The sequence below is a fragment of the Theropithecus gelada genome, chromosome 8 (genome assembly GCF_003255815.1).
Source record: "Theropithecus gelada isolate Dixy chromosome 8, Tgel_1.0, whole genome shotgun sequence".
Lineage (NCBI taxonomy): Eukaryota > Metazoa > Chordata > Mammalia > Primates > Cercopithecidae > Theropithecus > Theropithecus gelada.
The window spans coordinates 23,655,107-23,678,213 of record NC_037676.1 but is presented as its reverse complement, the minus strand read 5'-3'; the positions used below and the strand labels follow the sequence as shown (position 1 = coordinate 23,678,213).

At 41.4% G+C, this 23,107-nt stretch overlaps 1 protein-coding gene across 1 annotated transcript; it reads left to right on the top strand.

The window, feature by feature from the left end:
• Positions 1-10,894: 10,894 nt before the first annotated feature.
• Positions 10,895-16,822, top strand: NEFL (neurofilament light). Its single transcript, XM_025393375.1, has 4 exons — positions 10,895-12,308; positions 13,482-13,606; positions 13,988-14,307; positions 14,816-16,822. Exons 1-4 carry the CDS (start codon positions 11,265-11,267, stop codon positions 14,956-14,958), a joined length of 1,632 nt encoding a protein of 543 aa, XP_025249160.1. The 5' UTR covers positions 10,895-11,264; the 3' UTR covers positions 14,959-16,822.
• Positions 16,823-23,107: the final 6,285 nt, after the last annotated feature.

Genomic DNA, 23,107 nt, shown 5'->3' with positions numbered 1-23,107 from the left:
CTACAGGCACACCGCAACATTAGGCTGTTAATTTTTTTTTTTTCTGTAGAGATGGGGTCTTGCTATATTGCCGAGGCTGGTCACAAACTCCTGATCTCAAGTGATTTACCTGCCTAAGCCTCCCAAAGTGCTGGGATTACAGGTATGAGCCACCATGCCCAGTCCTGTAGAAATACTTTCATGATCAAAGGATTAATTGATTAAATACTCCTTTGAATTTGTTAAAAGCTGAGAATTGGGATGCACTTAGCTTGCATAGGAATTTCTCTCTAGCTGATTAAAGTAAGTTACTCCATTTCTGGGAAATACAAAAGAAGAGGCTTTACCAAGTCTTATAAATGACCCTTAGTTATACCTAGGGTATAAAGATACTTTATTTAACCCATTAGACTTAAAACAATTGGAATAAGAATACTTTTAATTTCAATGCATCTTTATCAATGCAATATTACAAAATTATTTTCTTATGTGACTTAAATGCATTTTTGTCAAAATCTTACTGTTGAAGATTTACCTCATTCACTTTAGGGTAGAGGTGGGAAGGAGAATATGTGCAAGTTTGAAAACAGATTGATTTTACAAAAAAACTACATGTGGCGATGGGAGATCTAGTAATAGATTCCCTTTGTACTATCTACGCCTGTGAACCCCTTAGAAAGACCTCCAGTCTCCCCAGGGGAACATATGGCCCAGTTTAAAGACAGTTGCTCTTGGTTAGCGGCAGAACTAGGTCTAGAATGGACACCTCAACGTCAAATCCAGTACCATTTCTACCCTTCATGCTATTCCCAAAACTGTACAGACTTTCACAATTATACACAGAGCAACATGACATCCATAACATTTAGTTGTCAGGTAAAGATGCTGTGCATTTGGCTGGCTTCAGTGACACTTTTTCTTTTTTGAAGTAAGAGCAGGCTCATCACTCAACCTCTAGGACGTGTCATCATAGTAACACCTAGAGATTGTTGGCGTGTCCTCTCTCTAAACCCCAGGCCCCACCATCTGCTATTCCCTGGACTTTGCGGACCAATTTATAGGTTACTTTCTTCAAAGGGAAATCAGCAACACACACATTTTAGGAAGAGTTAAAGAACCAAAGACTTAGAGAGTAGGGATTGGGAGAGAGACTATTCAATTCCTCATGCTTGGGTTTGATTCTTAGATGAGAAAGGTGAATGGATCTGAATACATGCTCTTTCTATACTTAATCTGAAAGCGAGAGTAAGAGAAGCATCTGCTTTTCTCCCCTTTCATTCATAATGAACCCATGAAAAGAAAAAAAAAATGGAAGAAGGAAAGTGAATATTGTTGTGTTACATGAATGGAAACCAATTCAACTGATTAATATTCAGCTGTTTATTACTTAGCCTAACTCTGTAGGAAAGATGAGTTCAATGCAAATAAGCAAATATATGTTCTCCAAAGCTTCAGTTAGTAGCTCTCTTTCTTCCCTCAAAAATCTCATTCTGCTGGCTCTTGCTCATAATTTGTCTTTTTGACTCATCTCCAAACTACGATATTAGCAAGTCTCGGTTTGGGGACAAATGCTATGCTTTTAAGCTCTCATTCATGATCACTGCAGGATAGGAATACTCCTTGGCCCTAGCTTGTTCAGTACTTTAAACCTTTTTAGTCCTTTTGAATCAGAGACTCTCAGCTTGGCAGACGACCAAAGGGGCCATCTAGGGTCAAGGCTGGCTCAGAGGTGAAGCACTATTTTTTTTTTTTTCCTTCTAAAATGCTCTTGCCTGGTGCTTGGAGCAGTTCCTTCCACCTTTGGACAGCTCTGAAAGTTACATGCAACTGAGCCTTCTCTCCCTATAGCTTCCATCCATTTGTACACTGGAGAGTGTTAAAACAGAGCTATGGGCTTTACTTAAGTAATCTTTCTAAATTTCATTTTGGGAACTAATTTGGAAGGCAATTTTAATTTGGATAGCTTCTAAAGTAAGTATTAATCAGTGTAATGGGCAAAAACTGTTTTGGCCTGAGAAAGAAAAAAACACTTTGCAAATTGAAATATCTAAGGCCTATTCAAAAGCACATCTGTTTTCCTAATGTGATTTGGTGGTGCAGTTTATTAGATTTGTAGGATGAAGTGATCCTGAAAGGTGCAGGGAATCTTTGTTAGTGTTTTTTTTTTTTTTTTTTCTCTTCCAGATAATATAATAACAAAAGGAATTGCCAGTTAGCAATAAGGCATTGGACTTGTATCTGGAGAGAGACGCTCTAATGCAGTTTGGCTCTTGTAAGTTATTTTAGTGATGGATGTCTATTTTTGCAGGCTGCTAATAAAGCAGAGTGTAGACTTATTTGGCTTCTGTCTGTGCTGCTCTGCCCAAAAGACGATTATATGGATGAGTGATGTGATTTCAGCGTTCTTGACTCTGATTATTGCAGTGGGTTTTTTTTTTTTGCATTAATATTCAAATTTAAATTTTGTAGGAGAAATAAAAAAGAGTGAGAGATCTTATTTGCATATCACATGTCAAGAATCTTGTACTTTGGTCATAGCAGGAAGTGTGAGAATTCAGCTGGACCTTCTCCTCGCTGTGTGACTTTGAACAATATTCGTTAACTCTCTGAATTTCCCTTTCCTCATTGTAAAGTGAAAATAATGCTTACCTTAGTAGGGTTCTGTGAGGGCTTAATGACATAATATGGCAGAGTTCCTTTGGCATACTGTTAGTTGAAACCTTCATTATTACATCTTTGAAATGAACACGATTTTAATACCCAATTCATTGGGACTTTGTGATGATTAAATGAAATTATCCAAGCAAATGACTTTGCACGGTGCTTGCCATAAAGATACTATTAATATTATTGCACATAATTATGCTTAATGAATGCAAATTCCCCTTTCCCTTATCCTCTTAACTTACAGGATTATGATTTCATTTTCCATCAATCCTCCTTAGGTTTAATTACCTGATATGTGGGTTATTCTGCCATTTTGCTTCTACTCTTTCTATTTCCTACTCCCTATGGCCTTTTCCTGGCTGCCCAGCACCTTGCTGGAATATGTAAGAGTTGAAAACGAGCTTGAATGAATGCCTGTCAATGTACAGATTATTTTTTTCCCAAGATACAGGGTCTTGCTCTGTTGCCCAGGATGGAGTGCAGTGGCACATTCATAGCTCACTGCAGCCTCAAACTCCTGAGCTCAAGCAATCCTCCTACCTTCAGAGTAGATAGGAGTAAGGCACAAGTGCCACCATGCCTGGCTTTTGTACAGAATTTCTTTGGCCAAACGTCAGGTGGGGAAAGACACCCCAAAATAGAGCTTTAGTGTTCTCCCTTGATTTAAATATGTCAAGGATTAATTGACTGACATGAATTATAGCTTAGTCAATCATACGATGGAAGTAGAGGCCTTTGCTTTAGGTACGGCAGACTAGAAGTCTATGAGGAATATTCTGCTTCCAGCCCCATCACCATTCCGGCTTCTTCTCTGACTGTCCACTTCATCCTGGAAGTGTTGAGTCTCCTTTTTCCCTTGTTGCCCCATGCTCACTGCTCAAGGTCCTCAAGATTTCCCCTTTTTTTTTTTTCCTCAAAACTATTATCAGCCTAGTCAATCTTAGATAGAAAGCTTAGGTATGTCAGCTTTAGCCCTTACCTTTTCCACTGATATTGGCATATTAACAATGATTGAAGGTAAAGAGATGAAGCTCTGATTAGGTAGTTACGCATCAAGTATCCGATCAGAAAGTGAGCAGCAACTGGGACTTCCTTGTCTTTCTGGAATTGTACCATGAAAGGATCCCAAAAAAGGATTGACCTTGTACATGTACTTATAAAATTGAAAGATTTAGGGGGAAATTCCCAGTGAATTTGATGACACAAAAGCTGGATTATAGTCGTGGCTCCATTGCTTATAGGAGATATGGTTTGGGGTGCATCCCTTACTTCTCCAGCCCTCTCACCATACTCATACATCCTGTGAGGATGGTGACATCTGCAAGATTTGCAGAAGCCTCAAAGGATTGCTACAGGGAACCAGTGATACAACTCATGAATGCTTGGGAAACCTCAACTCCCCATTTAAATATCATGACATCATCTCTGTTATGTGAGGATGCCATGGGAATCACATGGAAAAGAAATTTAAGTGTGAAAGTGAAAGTGAAAAACCAAAGCTCATTTCTGGACATCAATGCCTCTGCTTCCCTAGAAATTTCTGCTCTGTTCAGAAGTCGTGCCCAATGGCTGCAGTGCAAGGTATAGAAAGAAGATAATGCACTTTACAGAAGGATAACCAAAGCCATCAAAGGTTAAGGCCTGACAAAGAAGCAAGTGAAGGTCTTGACTGGAAGACATTTAAACACTTTCCAATCCCAAGAGTCTATGACACACAGCGTATAAAGCACATTGCTGATGTATTAAGTTAAAAAAAATTGGCAATTGGCATATTCATTCATTATCAAACTTTACCTAAAGTCAAAAGATTTAAAATGATTTCAGCAGGTTTGAAAAATGGACTGGAAGTATTTATATTAAAGATTAGATTTAAAGAAAATAAAGGAAAGTTATATTTTAGATTTCTTAGAAAGCCACAGTATAAATCATTTTCAATGTTTAATAAAAGTCAATGCAAATTCAATATGAGGCAGCAATGTAAGATTGCTAAACATTTTTAATACATGATGAAGATGAACTAATAGAAATATTAATACAGTAACTACTCATCTTTAGAGCAAAAATAAGAACATCCACTTCATAGAGCAGCTGTGAGAATTAAATACAATACCTTCAAAGCATCTGGCATAGTAACCAGCCATAGACGCAGAAATGTTGATTCAAGCCCACAGTCGCTGCTCCCTTTTCTAAAATCATAGCAGTTATTGCTTGTACTATTTTATTCTTCCTTCTGACATCTCCTAGATTTCTTTTATTATTTAACTTCTGCATAGTTCTTTCAAATTCCATGTGGATTTTTTTCTGCTTAGCTATTTTAACATGATTTGTTATACATTTATATTTATAAATTTTTAAATTATATTTTGATAATGATATGTAATCTATAAATGTGTATATACACATTCGGTTTCATTTTCTTCTTTTGATGTAAAATTTACATTTAATAAAATGCACAAATCTTGGTACATCCTATGCATCTTGACAAATGGATACATCTGCACAATTCAAACTTCTCAAGACACATAAAAATACCACCACCCCAGAAAGTTCCCTTGTGCCTCCTCCCAGTCATTCCCTACTCCACACTCCCTGAAGAAAACACTGTTCTGATATTTTTTCCACCATACATTAGTTTGCCTGTCCTAGAATTTTATATAAATGTAATTATACAACATGTATACTTTATCTAAGCCTTCTTTCACTCAGTATCAGTACATTGTTTTTGAAATTTATCCATGTTGTATGTAGCAGTAGTTGGTTTCTTTTTATTGTATTCAGATATTTTTCAAGGCCTTCAAAGACTGGGACTGGGCTAAAACTCCCTGCATCTCCCATGACACTTGTACAGGATCCTGTACCTTGTAAGTGTTCAGTCAACATTTGGTGAGTCAATGGATGAATGAACATTTGAGTTATATAATCAATCAATAAGCCATTTAGACACGATCAAGTTTTGCTTTTCTTATTCGGACAGTCTTTTTCATGTTCAACTTACCATACACCGGCGTTACATATCCTGGCTTCAGAAGCCTGCCTCCTTTACTGTAGGAATCCAGGGATCCGCCCATATGCAATTCTGCAGCCTTTGCTGCATTCATGCAGCAGTGAAGTACTGGCGAGAAACTGAACTCCTGCCCTGGACAGCATCCAGCGTGGCTGTGAAAGAGCCAACCTCGGGGCTTTGTCTCTTGCAGACAGAAATGCTTATCCTCTATCTTTGCAAACATTAAAGCTCACATTCCTCCCATTGATTTATTAAACCACTGTAAAGGTCAGCAAAGAAATTCAAGTGCTACATGGAATATATATATATATATATATATATATATATATATATATATATATTTTGTGGCTGATTAGTGCCCGAATTGTAGAAGCAGCATGTATTTTCTTGCAATCGGGAAAGCATAACTGAACAAACAGGGTTAGTACTGTCGGCTCTAACTGATACCCTGTGACCTGCCTGAAATGGCCGTCCCCAGTGTAATCCTCTTACCTCTGAGTCTGGTGACTATGATTAAGGACAAGGCATAGTAGAGCAGGTCTCTGGGAAGAAAACACATTACCTCGGCTAGTTTTCTGGAGTGAGCATTTAGGGGTTTGAACCTATCACCATCATTTCTGCTTGGACAGTGGTGAGTTCCCATCATTTCTCATGCTGCACGTGTTCTGAATATAAACGTGCTTTCCATCCTTAATCTATTCAAATGACATTCTCATTCCTGCTGCAATCTAAATTTTATATAGCCACATAGCACACTTTATGATGTATCACTTCAAAACGTGGTGCTGTAAAATAGGCATACTTGATATTAAAATGGGAAAAGTTTTATTTCAAACAAACATATTTCCCAAGAGATGAAGGAGATTCATGCATAATTCCTGTGGTGAGCTAAATATACAAAGAAATAAACTGGCTACAAGAAACAGAGATGAAAGATCTTTGTGGTTTCAACAAGCTATATATTTCTATTGACTTTATTCATGCTGCTTTTGAGAAAGTTAAAGACTTGCAGAAAGCATTATAAACTCCAATAATGAGGTGTTCAGTGCCAGCATTTTTTTCTTTTATTCCTTAGAGCAATTTTTAAGGTCACATTTCCAAAGAAAACCCATTTACAAGCGTGGAAAATGAAGATACTATAATTAGGAAAAAAATGTGGAAGTCATGGTGTGGCTATTTTAAAGAGTTAGGTCAGCTAATTTGCATTTCAGCTTATTAATTCCTGAAAAGGTGTTTTGTAAATTGATGTTTAGAGTTGTATCTAAAATGTTACAATGCCAGTTACGTGTCATGTTCCACTGGCCACACCCATTTTATTTTACATTGGGATATTTGAGAAACCTACAACAATCATGTAGTTTTTTGCTGCCACTAGCTGCCCAAATAGAGTACGCTCATTAATGGTTTCCTCATGGTGCAGAAGAGTGCAATTGGTGTCCCCAAAGCAGGAGAGGTTTATTATATGCACGCTAAACTCTGCAGATGGCAGACTTCGCTTATCAAAGTCCACAGAGACATAAGGAAGCAGTAAATGTCAATGGCTGCAGTTTGTGGAATGAGTAGAACCCTCAGTCTGGAAAGCACGTAGAGCTTAGGTTTGAAGGAGCTGTGTGAGTTGGCAAATTACTTACTTCTCTGGGCCTCAGCTGTTTGCTCTGAATAATAGTAAACATCCCCAGGTGATCTTGTCATTATTCAATACAAGATAGCAAATGCCTGTTATATAGTAGGTATCTTGCATCAGTTTATTTACTGGGTTTCCTTGCATCCACATGCTGATGCCAGCTTTGGTGATGCTAATGTATCTACCTGGTGGTGAGATGGATGGAGACTCATCTGCTGTTCTTTTTTTTTTTTTTTGAGACAGAGTCTCACTCTGTCACCCAGGCTGGAATGCAGTGGTGCGATCTCGGCTCACTGCAACCTCTGCCTCCCAGATTCAAGCAGTTCTCCTGCCTCAGTCTCCCGAGTAGCTGGGATTACAGGCATGTGCCACCAAGCCTGGCTAATTTTTTTGTATTTCTAGTAGAGACGGGATTTCACCATATTGGCCAGGCTGGTCTCAAACTCCTGACCTTGCGATCCACCTGCCTCCACCTCCCAAAGTGCTGGGATTACAGGCATGAGCCACCGCGCCCGGCCGACTCATCTGCTGTTCTATCCTAGGACTTCTGCCAGAGCTTATTGGTGGTAGGAGAACTTGGCTCTTTTGACCCCTGGACTGAGGCTTTTCATGGGCCCTACTCTATAGCTGACCTTTACAAAAACACATGCCAATATAGAACTTCCTGCTTTCCCAAACAGCTTTAGAATAATAAAATGAAAAGTCATCAGTTGCCAGGTCCTATCTATCTGAAGCTTTCAGACTCTGCTGGCACTGGAGAAGAAGTCAAGTGTTTTCAGTGTTTCTAAAAGAGTTATGCCTTATGGGGTTTTTAAAAATTATTATTAATGTGAAGACATTTACTTTTTAACTAAATGAGCTGGGACAGTTCTTTAGAGGGTTACAGAAGTATTAGGGATAACCAGAGTGGTAGGAATTCTGTTAAAGGGGTCATCAACATACTTCTACATTTTTAATCTCCCAGGAGCACGTTTTGTTGACAGCCCTCAACCAAGTTCAGGTTTGCAGAGAATAAGTTTAAAGGGGAATAAACGCATAAGGGTGTGACAAGACTCAAAAGCCTCCTTCTAAAGAGACTGCAACTCTACTATAAACAGCACTAATCAGAAACACTTATGGCAAGGGAAAGGAAAAGTCAATATATGTATTCTTCCTAAATAGGTTTTCTAAAGTTGCTCACTTTGCTTTGCCACACAAAGCAATGCCATGTGGGCTTTTAGAGCAAAACGCTGGGAAGAGGATTCAAAAAGGAGGATGACTGGACAGAATATTAAAGAAGAGGCAGGCACCTGGCAGAGGAAGGCTGAAGGTAGGGTAACCAAAACCCAGACCCAGGCTGGGTTCAGGAGTCCGGCAAAGCAAGGCTGTCATGGAGTATGAGGTGGCCAGGCCAGGAGCTATTAAAAAAGACCAGAGATTGATAAGCCTAAACGCGGTGGATCTGCCCCTTCCCCCACTCTGTGGGCCAGGTTCAGCACAGGAAAGGGTCCCATTCTCACCCTTGGCTCCTGTATTCCTTTTTTCCAGCTATCCAGGGGACGGCAGGCAGCAGGTGCCCCAATGGTTTCTTCTCTCCGAAGCACCCCCCTGCAGCACCCGCCGCCCCTCTCCTTTCTGGGCAGCCTACTCTGTAGTCAAAGGCTTCAGGGAGGAGCCGCGGAAAAAAGAAAACAAAAGAAAGAAAGAGAAAAAAAAAAAAAAAAAAAAAAAAAAAAAACGCTGATGGACTTAAGGTCTGAGGGTGACCTGAAACTCCTGGGAAAGAGAGCTGGCACAAAGTAAACGCATTCATAAATACCTGAGAGTGTGTTTTATGCAGACTCACACACACTGCGTGTGAAACAAGGTGGTTTGCAGGGAGCAGGTTAACAAAACAATCCATTCTGCCACGCTTCATCTACATATGGGTGATTGGGAGGAGACTCTACGGCTTATCTAGGTCCTTGCTGCACCCCCCGCCCCCACAGAAGCCTATTCCACTCTTGAATTTGATGAGTGAAAAAACCAAGGATAGGTAGGCTATGAAAAGTCAACAGAGTAAGTAACCTACCAAGTCTGCCAGGGACAAACAATATTCAGGACAGCCTCATGACCTTAGGCTTGAAGTCTAGAATATTTGGACATGGATGGTCCTCTGAGATCACTTAGTCTTGATAGATTTAAACTACTAATCTCAATATTTCTGAATTTGCATTATTTGCGACAATAGACATTGTTTAGAAACCCAAGGAAAGTTATCTGCTGCAGTCTTTCTATCATGAGGACGGTGGGCTATCACAATCAAAGGTTTTTTTTGGGGGGGGTCAGAAAGGGCCTCCCCCCCCATCCTTTCCTCGGGAGAGGAGTGAAATGTCTCCAGAAGCAACTGCACCGCTACAAGTACTTCACCCTCCGAGTATCACAGGGGAAGCCATTCCGGCTTCTCTATTTGAAAACAGTTACCATATTTCCCCTCAGTTTGCCTCTTTAAAAAAACATAAGTTGCACATTAAATGCTGCGATATACAAACAAAACAAAAACTAAATGCTTGCTTAGATAAACCTTAGGTGTTTCCCGTAAATCTCTGCAATCCCTCCATGAAACCCGGGGGACTCCTAACATCACGCATGTGAAAATGCCCTGCAAACCGCATGGCTGTATCCACGTGCGCTACAGCGTGCACCAGTTTCAGGTATCTGGGTGCTTCCTGAAGGAAATCCATGCAATCCTGACTGCATCTGTTTTCGGGTTATTACAGTGTATCGGGGGAAGAATCACGCGGCTATAGCTATTTTCTATCTGTTCCTGAACAAGCCTGGGTGCGGAGCTCTCCTCCCCTGAGACCACACCCGGCGCTCAGGGCTGGTCGCAGCGGCTTCTCTGAAAATCAGCCACCTGCAAGGCTTGTCGAAATCATCAGGTTGTGAGCTACACATGTGTAAAAAGACGGAAGCGGACTTTAAACGTGCTGCGGTTGGTGGAAGCAAGGAGGAATTTAGCTTGGTGAGGATCCAGGCACCTTGAAGCTCCCCGCCGCGGAGCGCGGGGCTGCCTCAGCAAGTCTGTCTCCGTGTTAGCTTCCAACTCTTTCTCTGCCCTCCGCCACCCACACACTGCAACACGTTAAAAGCATCCGCGGCTTCATTCCCAGTTAAGAAATGTGAAAATCTAGAAACACCAACAGGCGGATTAACTGCTCTAAAGGTTTAGAAATGCTAAACCAACACCTGCAGTAGTGCCGCAGTTTCACGAGTGTGTGTGTGTGTGCGCGCGCCCGCGCGCACTCGCGCGCACATTCCCTATGTGTTGAGAAGCAGCGCATTAAAGAAAAAGAAAAAAAATCAGGAGAAAGAAAATGAATTGCAGAAAGTGCCAGAAAACTGGAAAGAAATTAAAACTTCTCCATACATACTGCATACACACAACCTAGCCTATTTATTTGTATGTAAAATCCCCTAGCGGCACTATCACCATATACACCAAGGGGAATAATTAAGGAGGTCCCTGGTGAGAAAAGGGAGAGTTGGGGGGACAGGGTGTGTGCGAGGTGCCGGGATACCGAAAACTCGAGTGTCAAAAGGGAGCAAGAACCTGTTTTGGGGACACTTAAGGATCCAAGTGTCACGGGGTCTGGGCGATGTAGGACGGGAGGGGCTGCGTGGGTGGGCACAGAAGGGAAATGAGTAAGGGGGCATGGGATCTCTGAGAAAATCAGGGGCCTCTGAGCAAAGTGGAAAGGACGAGCGCCGCAGCTACCCTGGCCGTAGCTCGCCCCCGCCTTCCCTTTTGCGCAGAATCCTTGCCTTGGTTGCAGCAGCGCGCTGCCCCCACTGGCCGGCGCGCAGTGATCGATTGCAGGCTGCGTCAGGAGCCTGCCGGCGTATAAATAGGGGTGGCAGAACGGCGCCTAGCCGCACACAGCCATCCATCCTCCCACTTCCCTCTCTCCCCTGTCCTCTCTCTCCGGGCTCCCACCGCCGCCGCGGGCCGGGGAGCCACCGGCCGCCACCATGAGTTCCTTCAGCTACGAGCCGTACTACTCGACCTCCTACAAGCGGCGCTACGTGGAGACGCCCCGGGTGCACATCTCCAGCGTGCGCAGCGGCTACAGCACCGCGCGCTCCGCTTACTCCAGCTACTCGGCGCCGGTGTCTTCCTCGCTGTCCGTGCGCCGCAGCTACTCGTCCAGCTCTGGATCGTTGATGCCCAGCCTGGAGAACCTCGACCTGAGCCAGGTAGCCGCCATCAGCAACGACCTCAAGTCGATCCGCACGCAGGAGAAGGCGCAGCTCCAGGACCTCAATGACCGCTTCGCCAGCTTCATCGAGCGCGTACACGAGCTGGAGCAGCAGAACAAGGTCCTGGAAGCCGAGCTGCTGGTGCTGCGCCAGAAGCACTCCGAGCCATCCCGCTTCCGGGCGCTGTACGAGCAGGAGATCCGCGACCTGCGCCTGGCGGCGGAAGATGCTACCAACGAGAAGCAGGCGCTCCAGGGCGAGCGCGAAGGGCTGGAAGAGACCCTGCGCAACCTGCAGGCACGCTATGAAGAGGAGGTGCTGAGCCGCGAGGACGCCGAGGGCCGGCTGATGGAAGCGCGCAAAGGCGCCGACGAGGCGGCGCTCGCTCGCGCCGAGCTCGAAAAGCGCATCGACAGCTTGATGGACGAAATCGCTTTTCTGAAGAAAGTGCACGAAGAGGAGATCGCCGAGCTGCAGGCGCAGATCCAGTACGCGCAGATCTCCGTGGAGATGGACGTGTCCAAGCCCGACCTCTCCGCTGCGCTCAAGGACATCCGCGCGCAGTACGAGAAGCTGGCCGCCAAGAACATGCAGAATGCTGAGGAGTGGTTCAAGAGCCGCTTCACCGTGCTGACCGAGAGCGCCGCCAAGAACACTGACGCCGTGCGCGCAGCCAAGGACGAGGTGTCCGAGAGCCGTCGTCTGCTCAAGGCCAAGACCCTGGAGATCGAAGCATGCCGGGGCATGAACGAAGCGCTGGAGAAGCAGCTGCAGGAGCTGGAGGACAAGCAGAACGCCGACATCAGCGCTATGCAGGTGAGGCACCCGCCGGAAACACAAGGGGGCGGGGGACTCGAGCAAGGGGGAGAGTTGGTGCGCCCAGGAAGTGGAGACTAGGGGTGGTGCAGCTGCATGCAGCTCTTAGGGATAGGGCTTGGCTCCTTGGCCACTGTGTGGGAGGGGTGGGGCACTTGGAGGGTGTCAGTGAGGGCGCGACTGTAGTCTGGGAGTGTGCTCGGTGCTGCTGCACCCGCGTTCCGCATTAAAGCTGCCCAGCCCCTGTTGGGTGGGGGAGGGGAAGACATGGGAATTGGGCGTTGCCTCCGGCCTGCAGTGAGATCTGCTGTCTACTGACCTGCATTAACTACAAGTTACTTTGCAGCAACTATGGGATCATCTGGTTAATAAATAGTAGAGTGAACAACTCTCAATTAATTCTGAAAGATTACTGTGACCAGCATGCTTTATGACTAGTTTTACCAACCACTCCCTTCCTTTATTTAGTAGGTAGACAGGAAAATAGTCAACATTGTTTTAGGTAGTTAACTAGTGATATTCATAGTAAAGCATTTCTTTAACTTTTTTTTTTTAATGTGTAAAATCTTCTACAACATTTCTGTTTAAACATCTCCATCTTCTGGGGAGTAGAAAAAATAAATTTTTAAAAAGATGTCCATTTTGAAAGATCTCCATCTTCTGGGGAGTAGACATTTTTTTCTTCTTTTGGGAGTAGAAATTTTTTTCTTTTTCTGGGAGTAGAAAAAATAATTTAGATACATAGGAAATATTTTAGAATTTTTTTTTTTTTTTTTTTAACATCTGGCTATTTTCTTCTCCTATAAAGAAAGGCGTTAGTTTCCTGGCATGTAACCCAGCTAAAGAATAGTTAATCAGTGAATGAGAAACGCAGTTTTTCTATCAACTTAGTTTGTTTGCAGGCATTTTATGATGATCATTAAATAGTATTAAGTAAAGAAATAGAAGAACAGAATTTTCTTCTATCTTTTTTTTCACCTCAGGCTTCATGAACTTGGGTATTTTAGGCAAGAAGGTTTTTAAAAAGATACAGGAAGTTATTCTAGGGGAGATTTTATCACCTTGTGTGCACCTTGATTTTAATTGAAACTAGGCCTTTGCAACTACACTACAGTAAAATAGACGGGATTTATGCTTGGATTTTTTTTTTTTTTAATTTTTGTCTTCAAACAGGACACGATCAACAAATTAGAAAATGAATTGAGGACCACAAAGAGTGAAATGGCACGATACCTAAAAGAATATCAAGACCTCCTCAACGTGAAGATGGCTTTGGATATTGAGATTGCAGCTTACAGGTGAAAACAGAGGGGCAAAGATAGCAGCCATTAAACCTTAGGAAGAAAATCAGATCCCATTTAAAGTTATGTTGGATCAGAAACCTTCAAGAATAGTCCTATTGAAATAATGAAGTGTTAGTTTTTGGCTTCTTCCAAGAAGGTATTTAGATATATAAGAATTTAACCCTGTAATTAGGAGTCCTGTTTTTAGCTTCTCATTACATTTTAAATCTAATAGGATGATTTAATTTTTTTCTCTGGTCTCCATCAAAAAAATCCCCAGGCATTCAGTTTTGATAAATCCCAACCCTGCTCCTGCTTGCCTTTGTCTTTAGGGTGCTCAGAGCAAGTCGTGAAACACAGGTGTTTTTTAACCTCACCTTCTATCTGCATCCCCAGGAAACTCTTGGAAGGTGAGGAGACCCGACTCAGTTTCACCAGCGTGGGAAGCATAACCAGTGGCTACTCCCAGAGCTCCCAGGTCTTTGGCCGATCTGCCTACGGTGGTTTACAGACCAGCTCCTATCTGATGTCCACTCGCTCCTTCCCGTCCTACTACACCAGCCATGTCCAAGAGGAGCAGATTGAAGTGGAGGAAACCATTGAGGCTGCCAAGGCTGAGGAAGCCAAGGATGAGCCCCCCTCTGAAGGAGAAGCCGAGGAGGAGGAGAAGGACAAGGAAGAGGCCGAGGAAGAGGAGGCAGCTGAAGAGGAAGAAGGTATGATAAGAAACAAACCCCTGCAACTTCAAGTGCAAACTGCGTGTGGAGATTTGTTAGGAGGTAGATAAGACAAATGAAGCCTTGCCATATATGACATTAGAATCATAAATAATTTTTCTGTTTGTTCAGCAAACCTTTCCTAAGGCACTTACTCTGAATGAGGTAATTGGTCAAAAATTTCATTTTTTAATATAATCATTTAACACAGCAGGTTGGTGTCCTAAAGAACAAAAATAGATATCAGACACATAATGAAAGAAATATTGAGGTTCAGTCTTAGAAAGGAGCAGAGTTTCCCATACCTAGGAGTGATCTCATTCAATTTAAATATGTGTTCAGTGGCAAATTATTCATGGCAAGCATTGTCTGTTAACATGTGCTTTTGGAGCTGGGAGGTTTTGGTGAGGATTCTGACAGTTGTGTTTGCAGATAAAACCTCTGCAGACGTGTTTTGACTGGACTTACCCTGGATTTGGATTTTGTACATTTTCTTTTTATGTTAAAGCTGCCAAGGAAGAGTCTGAAGAAGCAAAAGAAGAAGAAGAAGGAGGTGAAGGTGAAGAAGGAGAGGAAACCAAAGAAGCTGAAGAGGAGGAGAAGAAAGTTGAAGGTGCTGGGGAGGAACAAGCAGCTAAGAAGAAAGATTGAACCCCCATTTCCTTAATTATTTCAGGAATAATTCTCCCGAAATCAGGTCAACCCCATCACCAACCAACCAACCAGTTGAGTTCCAGATCCTATGTGAATTAAAAAGTCAATATATGTATAATTCTGAGATGACTTAGGTTGGACATTCAATGTTGTGCTATGAATTTCCTCTTTATGCAGAGTATCTGTTTGCTTGCAGAGTGGCTTTCTGGCTTGCTGCCAGCCTGTGCATGGTCCACGCTTATGAGTTCAGGATCTACGGCAATGTGAATCATTCAGATGTTTACAATAAAAAAACACCACATGAGTAAATGAATTCGCTAATGTTAATGTTAAACTTCATGGAAAAATAGTCTTTTGAACCTTTGGTGGTTAGCAATTAAAGACCCTGAGTTATGTGCAATAAATAGTAAATAAAGTTATACCGAATGATGTATTTTTTGCTGTGGTTATTAATTAAAATACCTTAAAGATGGCACCAATATAAAGTATATACCAGTGGACTATTGACCTCCAATTTTTTAAAAAGTCAAAATTTTAATAATTACCAATGCTTTTTTTTAATCCCTTCTTTGGAAATTCTGAGGGATACAGTTAGGTCATGATTACTCGTGAAATCTCTCCCCACAAAAATGTTACTGATAATAAACATGAGTAAATGAGAAAGTCTATAAATAACAATAGACTTTGCCTCATAACACGGGCTGTGTCAGGTTTTGGGATGGCTTTCTAGGGAGCAATTCTGAAATTATTTGACAGATATACTCTTTATGGTAAATAGGTCATTTCAGAGTCTAGAGTGCTAACCATTACACTATGGAACCAGGATAAATAGGTCATTTCAAACTGATACGTCATAATGCAATATGGATAGAATATGAATCCCATACTTTCATTCCTATAACTGCATTTTAAAATATAGTCTAAATGTCATGGGCAGAGGTTAAAACCTGAGAACATGGTACAATAAGAAGGAATAATTTTTTTATCTACATATAATTTCAGGAGAAGGGATTAAAACTACCAAAGGTTATTTGCCACTCCACTGCAAACATGTTGCCTGCAATCCTGAGCTCATGATTTAGTGTTTGTTAATCGTAATTCTGTTGCCTCAAGTAAATAGCATTTGATGCCACACATTTTTAAACCTGTAAAAGCTACAGACACAAGTAATGAAATTACGAGTCACTTAATGGGGGAGGTAATATGCTTGTATGTTACATTGACATTGCTCTGCATGTCTCTATTGGGAAATATTCGGATTTCAATGATAGCTTGACTGGTTGGACATTGCATCAAATACACACCCCATCTGTCCTCTCTGTCCATTGTAAAGTTATGAACGCTCTTGCACTTGCATTTGATGTGGAATAAATATAGATGATATTACTGAGTATCTGCTATTCTGCCTTTGTTCTAAAACAATTGCTTTGTCAGCTAATTTGATTCAATATTTGTTTTTTAGACGATCTTTATAAGTTATGAATTTAAACTGAAACCAAAGTGGTCTCCATTAAAGTTACTTAATCCCTTTGTACTACCTATTTCTAGTTAAATATAGGTTGCTGTGCAAATAGGTAAAGTGCTTCTTTGCCATGATGGTATGGATTGAAACTATGAAGGCTCTCAGTGTATTGGCTTCTGTAAAGATGAGGTGTCTCCTCAGAAACAAAGCTTTCCACATTTCTGCTTACTAGACCTGGGATGATGTACATGGTAAGTCTCAAACAGATGCAAGCTACATGCAAAAAGTGACTTTAGCCAAATGGAAATAACTGGATGCTCTGAGAATTACTTGGTTGAAGTAAGGAAACTGTACCATACTCTATCCTGTGTGCCGTAATAAAATAGTAAAAAACCTAAATTGAGTTTAAAGTCTTTTTTAACATTTCCCCAAATTTGGTACTGTGATCAGTGCCACTTTTCTCTCTCCTCCCCCTGAACCTGCAGTTCTCTTTCAGTATTCCCTCTCCTAATGAATGACCCCCTCTCTATAATCATCTGATTCCATTAAACAGACTCCTTGAATAACATCCTACCTCCCATTACCTCTCCTCTACCCCTCTAGACTAACCTATCACCGAGTTACAGTGAGAACATCTCCATGTCTTGAATCCTTCCACATCTTTCAGTTGATGCTGCCACCACTCTAACTCTCCTCCCAGGGCCTACTCTTGGTCTCCTTCAATTAGCATCCTATAGCAGGCTAATCTTTTAAAAAGCAAATTTTGATCATGGCATCCCCCTGAATAAAACCTGTAATAGCTTCCTACTTTTAATATGAAAACCAAAATCTCAAATGTCATCTTCAAGGCCTGCCTGGCGCTGACCCCTGCCTGCTTCTCTAACTCATCCCGTTGTACACCCCTTTCCCTCCACTTCCAGTACTCCAGTCACCCCGGTATTCTGTTCTCCCATCTGTCACAGGATCTTTGGTGATTCCTCTTTCTGGAGCACTCATATTTTCTCTCCTTCCCTCAGCCTTGACCTGTCAGTTCCTACTGAGCCTTCAGATTTAGGCCCAAGTGTCATTCCCTAAAGGAAGCCTCCCTTGACCTCTTCTAGTGGGTCAAATTCTTTGAAATATGTGCATAAGACTTTGTAGACTTTTTAATTCTTGCCATTGGCATCTATTTGTGTGATCGGTTGATGAATGTCTGCCTCCCCCATTACAGTGGGATCTTTATAAGTATTAGAATCAGATCTCTGTTGCTCATTAATTTAGTGCCAGTATCCAGCATAGTTCCTGCCATAGTAGAAGCACAATGGATATGTATTTAATGAGTGACTTTCCCCATCGATTAAAATGCCTTCAAAATGATTGGCAAGTCAAAAGTTCAATAATAAGTCCCAGTCTAGTCCATACCTTTTTGTGGAAAGAGCAAAGAACCAAGAATCAAGCGTCCATCTTGGGTCCTCGCTTTGCACTATTATGGAACATTGGCCATCCCTGCCCAACCTCAATTTGTTTATCTACACAAGGGTTGAGTGGTGGACATCTCAGATCCATTCTAGATTCATAATTCAAAGTCTCTTGAAATACCCTCACTGCTCTATTTTAGAAGTCCAGGCTAAATGCTGAATGGAAAACACACATATGACACTCATGTCCTCACTAAAAATCCATCCCCTACAGGAAATTGCTAAACTTAGCGTGAAGTTTCATTGCTAGCAATTTAATTGCTCAAATTGGTAAGCAATTAACTTGGTCACTTTTTTAGCCATATGGAGATTCCAGTGCTGTTGGAGGGGTTACTGTGTCCCATGATGCTGTTCTAAGTACATTTTCTGTATTAACTCATTTCTTCCTTACATACAACAACGTTCTGAGTCCAGTATGATTATCATCCCCATTTTATTATTGTTTTAAAAATTATTTGTATTTTTTAAAAGTAGTGACAGAGTCTCATACATTGCCCAGGTTGGTCTTGAACTCCTGGGTTCAAGGGATCTGCCTACCTTGGCCTCCCAAAGTGCTGGGATTGCAGGTGTGAGCCACTGCCAGCAGCCTATAATCCCCATTTTACAGATAAGAAACTAAGGTTAAGTGACTCGACAAAGGTCATGTAGCTGGTTGGTGGCAGGGCTGAGACTCAGACTCACCCACCTCACTGCCTCTCCTTTGTGGTCCAGCTTATAAAGTACACTTGTGGCATCAGCGTATGTTTCCACAGGCGTGTTTTGTGACAGTGGTTCGGGAGTTCACACAATAGTCAGAATCTTTACAAGGCAGTCCTGTATCGTTCAAGAGCCACATATACACTCACAATGTTCCATTGTAGTTAGGATCAATGTTTTCTTTCACCTCTTTGATGATTTATGTCCATATCTTAATTCCCCTGCTAATAGAAGCTTTCAGAAGGCAGGAGTCAGGTCTTATAAACAGAGATGAGTTTGACATTTATCTTCAAGGATCACCAACATTCTGGTGATGCTGGTTCTCGTGATGTTATTCTTCTTCTACCTGGCCACAATTTTCTAGTTCTGTTGACATTTTAGTCATCCTCAAGTTTTTCTTCTCCTTCTTTTCCTCCCTTCACTCTTTGCTCTTCTTCTTTTTTTTTTTTGTTTTTTGTCTTCTTTCCTTTTCCTCTTCCTTCTTGCAAGTCTTCTTACTGCAAGCAATTTCAAATCATTTTGGGAGGAGAGAGGAATAAAGATTGACTGAATAAATAAATGTCTTTGTTTCTATTCACAACACCCAAGAAAGCACCTTGGATTGAGTGGGCATACATTTCCGGAACGGCAATGGTTTAATACTTGTGAGAAGTTTCCATAAACATGAACAGCATAGAGAATTTCTTCTTTCTCTTTTGGGAACAGTGTGAGATGTCAGAATTGGTTCAGCCGTGATTCATTTGCAAGGGGCTCCCAGTGGAGAATTCAGAATACTTATATCTTAGGAAAATGTCCAGTAGAGTGAAGTTCAGTGAGTTATACAAGCTAGGCAGTGAGGACTATTTCCAGTTTAAGGTCTTCTAGAAAATTCCCAGTGAAGAGTCTTAAATAACTGGAGCATCAAAAGATAAGGAAACATGAGAAGAAAAAAAAAAAATCCTTAGCAGCCCTAGAAAGTAACTATAAATAGTATTTTTAACCAATCTTTTAACTCTACTTCAATATAGGTAATTTTTTGCATATGAGGATTTAAAAAATAATATAACAAAGATATTAAAAACAAATTTGAAAAGAAAACACATTTCCTCCATTTAAACCCAGTTATTTTCATTCATATGTTCTGTTTTAGTTCTTGCTTCTAGTTATGTATATTTTGACACCGATCATCCATTCATTCCACAAAATTTATCATTCATTAAGTGCCAGATGCTGTTCAAGGTACAAGGAATAAAGCAGAAAATGTCCCTGCTTTCAGGGACTTAATAATGGTGTATATTTACGTGTGCGTGTGTGTGTGTGTGTGTAAACTGACAGTGAACAAGTAAACAGGTTAACAAGCAGGCAATCTTTGATCAGAGCCAGGCATATAAGGGTATGGGGTATGAGTGCTCCAGGTGGCGGGAACTGGAAGTACAGCAAGCTTGGCTTCTTTGAACCCAGAAACCTGCATTAAGCTCATTGCTCAGTCTTATGAATGAGATACAAAAGAGATTATAAACGAGAGTAGAAGATGGGACTGAGAAAGGCAGGCAAAGGCCAAGTTATGCATGGGCTTGTAGGCCAAAGAATTTAGATTTTATTCCTTGTGCAATTAGAAACTTTTGAAGAGGTTACTCAGGGGAAGGGTGATATTATCTCATTTATGCTTTATAAACACCACTCAGGCTCTTGTGTGGAGAATAGACTCTAGAAAAACAAGAATCAAAGTAAAGAGACTGAGAGACTGTTTTAGTCCAGATAAGAATAGGCAGTGGCATTAGACATGGCACTACATGGTATGAGTCAAGGAATTCTTAACGTATTTCTTACTGACAGAATAAATGAATGAAGAAGGAAAATTGTAAACAGTATCTTTTGATAACATATTTCAACACATTAATATATAGTATGTATCAGTTATTTGTTGTTGCATAACAAATCATTCCAAAGCTATGTGACTTTGAACACCTCAGTTACTCATTCTTTCTTAGTTTCTGCAGGTCAGGAATCTGGGAGTGGCCTCGTTGGGATTTTCTGACTCTTGGCTGCTGATGGACTTGCAGTCAGATGTTGACTGAGGGTATTATTAACTGAAGGCCTTGATTAGGAATGCAGGATCCCTTGCAAAGTGGCTTATCAACTTGGCTGTCAATTTCTTCTCCATGTGGGCCTCTCCAAGGAGCTGCTTGAGTATCCTTACTATATGGTAGCTGGACCTCCCAAGAGCAAGGCCTCCAAGAAACCAAGGCAGAAGTTGCAATGTCTCCTATGACCAAGGCTTGAAAGTCACACACCATCATTAACACTGTGTACTATTGGTCACAGAGACTAGTCTGCCTGATTCAGTGTGGGAGAGATCTACACGAGAGCACACACCAAGGACCAGTAGCAAGAAGGGAAGATCATTAGAGGCTACCACAGATAGCTGGGCATGTGGATATTTCTTTTATGAACAACAGGTGTACATTTCACAGATTCTGAAATAATTCCAGTTTTAAATATTCTTCTGCTCTAATTTCACCAGTATACTCATTCTTATCCGTTTGTGTGTCCCAATTTAAGTTTAAAAACATATTCATAAAAATTCTAGATAGCATGGCAATAAATATTCAATGTATGTCTTCACATTTACTCTTCTAGTGAAGTGTTTCTTTAATAATTCCCTCAGTGGGTTTGTGTATTCAAGAGATATCATGTACATTTTCATAGCACCTGATGTGTAATCCCATATTTCCATTCTATAAAAGGTGATAGCTATATTTTAAGAGCTTTACTTCCGGCATTCATTCATTTTATTTTATTTTCATTTTCAAAATATCTTTTTCTTTTCTCTTTTTTGTTATACTTTAAGTCCTGTGGTACATGTGCACAATGTGCAGGTTTGTTACATATGTACACATGTGCCATGTTGATGTGTTGCACCCGTTAACTCATCACTTACATTAGGTATATCTCCTAATGCTATCCCTCCCCTCATTCATTTTAAATGAAAGGTATATTACTCTAGTTAATTGGAATAAATATGGTGGCGGCTAATATGTGACAAGGTAAATTGTGACAGAAAAATAAAACTGTTTATTGTTTTGTTGGGAGATCAAACACATCCCAGTTGACATCTTAAATTTATTTTTAGGGCCTGCCATGATGGCTCATGCCTGTAACTCCAGCACTTCGGGAGACTGAGGCAAGAAGGTTGCTTGAAGCCAAAAATTTGAGATCAGCCTGGGCAACACAGCAAGACCTTGTCTGTACAAAAAATATTTTTTAAAAAAATGATTAGTTGGGCATGGTGGCACATGTCTGTAGTCCTAGCTACTCGAGAAGCTTAAACAATTAATTTTTTAAAATACATTTGCACATGATTTTAAATAGGAGATTTTTAATAAACAATAATTTTTGTTAATTACAAGTAGTCTTAATATAAAATGATAAAACAAAAAACATGAGATTCTGCAGATGAGGTTCAGGCTTCTCGTAGCTACTAAAGACACTCTCATTTGTATATTGGTGGTCACTAATCCTTTTACTCTTAGGTAAATGTCCTTTCAATTTATAACCACCCCACATCCTTACATGCTAATGTGGGGTATGGGTTGTTTCCTGACATGATCATTAGAAAACAGACAAATAGCAACTAGCAGGATGCTTTGATGCAGCAAAATTAATGCTCCCTTTTGCTGTGTATCTCCCCTACCAGCAAAGACAGAAACCCTACGTTACAAACTCTATGTTTTACCTAATCATCTCTAGCTGTGAGGAAGGAATGATCTGCTTGTTCTGATTTGTTAGTTTGTTTGGAATCATTTATTCGCTGGAGAACTCCATCTTTTTAACACACACACACACTCACACACACACACACACACATACAGCGACAGGGAGAGAGAGAGAGAGAGACAGAGACAGAGACAGAGACAGAGACAGAGAGATAGGCTGGCTTTCTCTCTTTCTCCTCCTCCCCATCCTAGAGGCACGCAAAGGAGAATATGTGTGAGAGAATCTCACCTGGAAGCCACAAATCATTCACAGAGTTTAAGGTAGAAAAATTGGTGTCAGACATGTGAAACTAAGGATTGTTATCTATCTATCTATCTGAAACAGGGTCTGGCTCTGTTACCCAGGCTGGAGTGCAGTGGTGCGATCATGATTCACTGCAGCCTCAACCTCCCGGGCTCAAGCAATCCTTTGACCTCAGCCCACACCACAATGCCTGGCTAATTTTTGTATTTTTTGTGGGGACAGGGGCCTCCCTATATTACCCAAGCTGGTTGGAATGCCTGGGCTCATGTGATCCTCCTCCCTTGACCTTCTATATTGCTGGGATTATAGGTGTGAGCCACCTCAACCACCCCAAGGGTGAAAGTAAAATGCAGTGCCTTTCCTAGTGGGTTTGTTAATTGGCCCCTATGGTCAGCAGGATCCCAGCGTGAACCCAGGACTCCCGTTACGGGACACTTAACCAGAGAGTGGCTTCCCCTTGAATGTGTCTGTGGAAGTGACTTCTGAGTGTGAACCAAGTCCCCAAAGGGCCACTTTAGTGACTTATTAGGAG